This window comes from Papilio xuthus, unplaced genomic scaffold, assembly GCF_000836235.2.
Source record: "Papilio xuthus unplaced genomic scaffold, Pxut_1.1 DF825291.1, whole genome shotgun sequence".
NCBI classification, from domain to species: Eukaryota; Metazoa; Arthropoda; class Insecta; order Lepidoptera; family Papilionidae; genus Papilio; species Papilio xuthus.
The window spans coordinates 1-1,032 of NW_013533358.1; the positions used below are offsets into that span (position 1 = coordinate 1).

The 1,032-nt window shown below is 48.3% G+C and overlaps 1 protein-coding gene across 1 annotated transcript; it reads left to right on the forward strand.

Moving 5' to 3' along the window:
* Window positions 1-3: 3 nt before the first annotated feature.
* Window positions 4-1,028, forward strand: LOC106126072 (keratin, type I cytoskeletal 9-like; the record flags this gene model as incomplete). Its single annotated transcript, XM_013323541.1, has 4 exons — window positions 4-170; window positions 255-694; window positions 806-897; window positions 990-1,028. Coding segments are annotated over 4 exons (738 nt in total), but the record flags the coding sequence as incomplete, so codon positions are not given.
* Window positions 1,029-1,032: the final 4 nt, after the last annotated feature.

A 1,032-nucleotide genomic window follows, 5' to 3' on the forward strand; every position in this document is an offset into this window, starting at 1 on the left:
CAAGGAGCGGTCGAGAGCGGCGGTGTGTATGGCCAGGACGGACAAGTGGTGCGAGTTAGAAACAAGACAATAGTTTACGATCAAAATCATAATATTATATCTCAGACTGAAACGAGTACAGAGTATGGATCCTTGGGGCACGAAGGTGAAGCTGGCAGTTCTTTTAATACGTAAGTAACTTTGCTTTAATTTTCCAACGTGTGTTTCAGTGATTCTAAAAAACATAATGATAGTTAATTTTACTTCCTGTTCAGGTACGTGAACAGTCAAGCGGGCAACCAAAACCGAGGATCCGGGCAAAGCTTCGTTCACGGCTCGTGGTCCACGACGGAGACCGTCAACCCTGACCTCTTCAAAGCCGGCTCCAGCAAGTTCCGAGGGCAGTCCAGTGTCACCGTCGTGGGCGATGAGGACGAAGACGAGATAGGCGGCTTCGGAGCGTACGCCGCGAGCAACCCTAACAACGAATTCAGATTCGGTATCGCCGATGTTTCTGGAAGTCAAGGAAACCAAGCTTCAGGAAGTGCCCAAAGCGGCTCCGGTGGTTTTTCTAACTCTGGTCACCAGTCGAGCTACGGGAATGCTCAGAATTCTGGATACCAAGGCGCAGGAGGATACCAAGGAGGCAGTTATCAGGGAGGAGGCGCTTACGCTACCAGCGGCGGCAGCAGCTACTCATATTCTTCGCAAACAGGTATTTATAAGCAGTGCCGTCTGTCACAAGTTACTCGGAATAAGTTTTATAAATTCTGCACTGTTCTAGTCCTGTTTTAGCAGAATATGATTAGCGTTCTTTTATATTTAGGTGGCCAAAGCAGTTACAGCTCTCACTCGGGCGGCAGTTTCGGGGCACAGTCGCAGCGCCGCGAGAGCACCAGACGCCGTCGACAGGATCAGGTAAAGAAAAGTTGAAATTGCCAAATAGACATGGAGACTCGTAATATTCATTTCCACCGATGAACAAGACATATCACAATATAACATTTCAGGTGGATCTGGAATTGAAGGAGATACTACAGAAGTGCGAGGAGA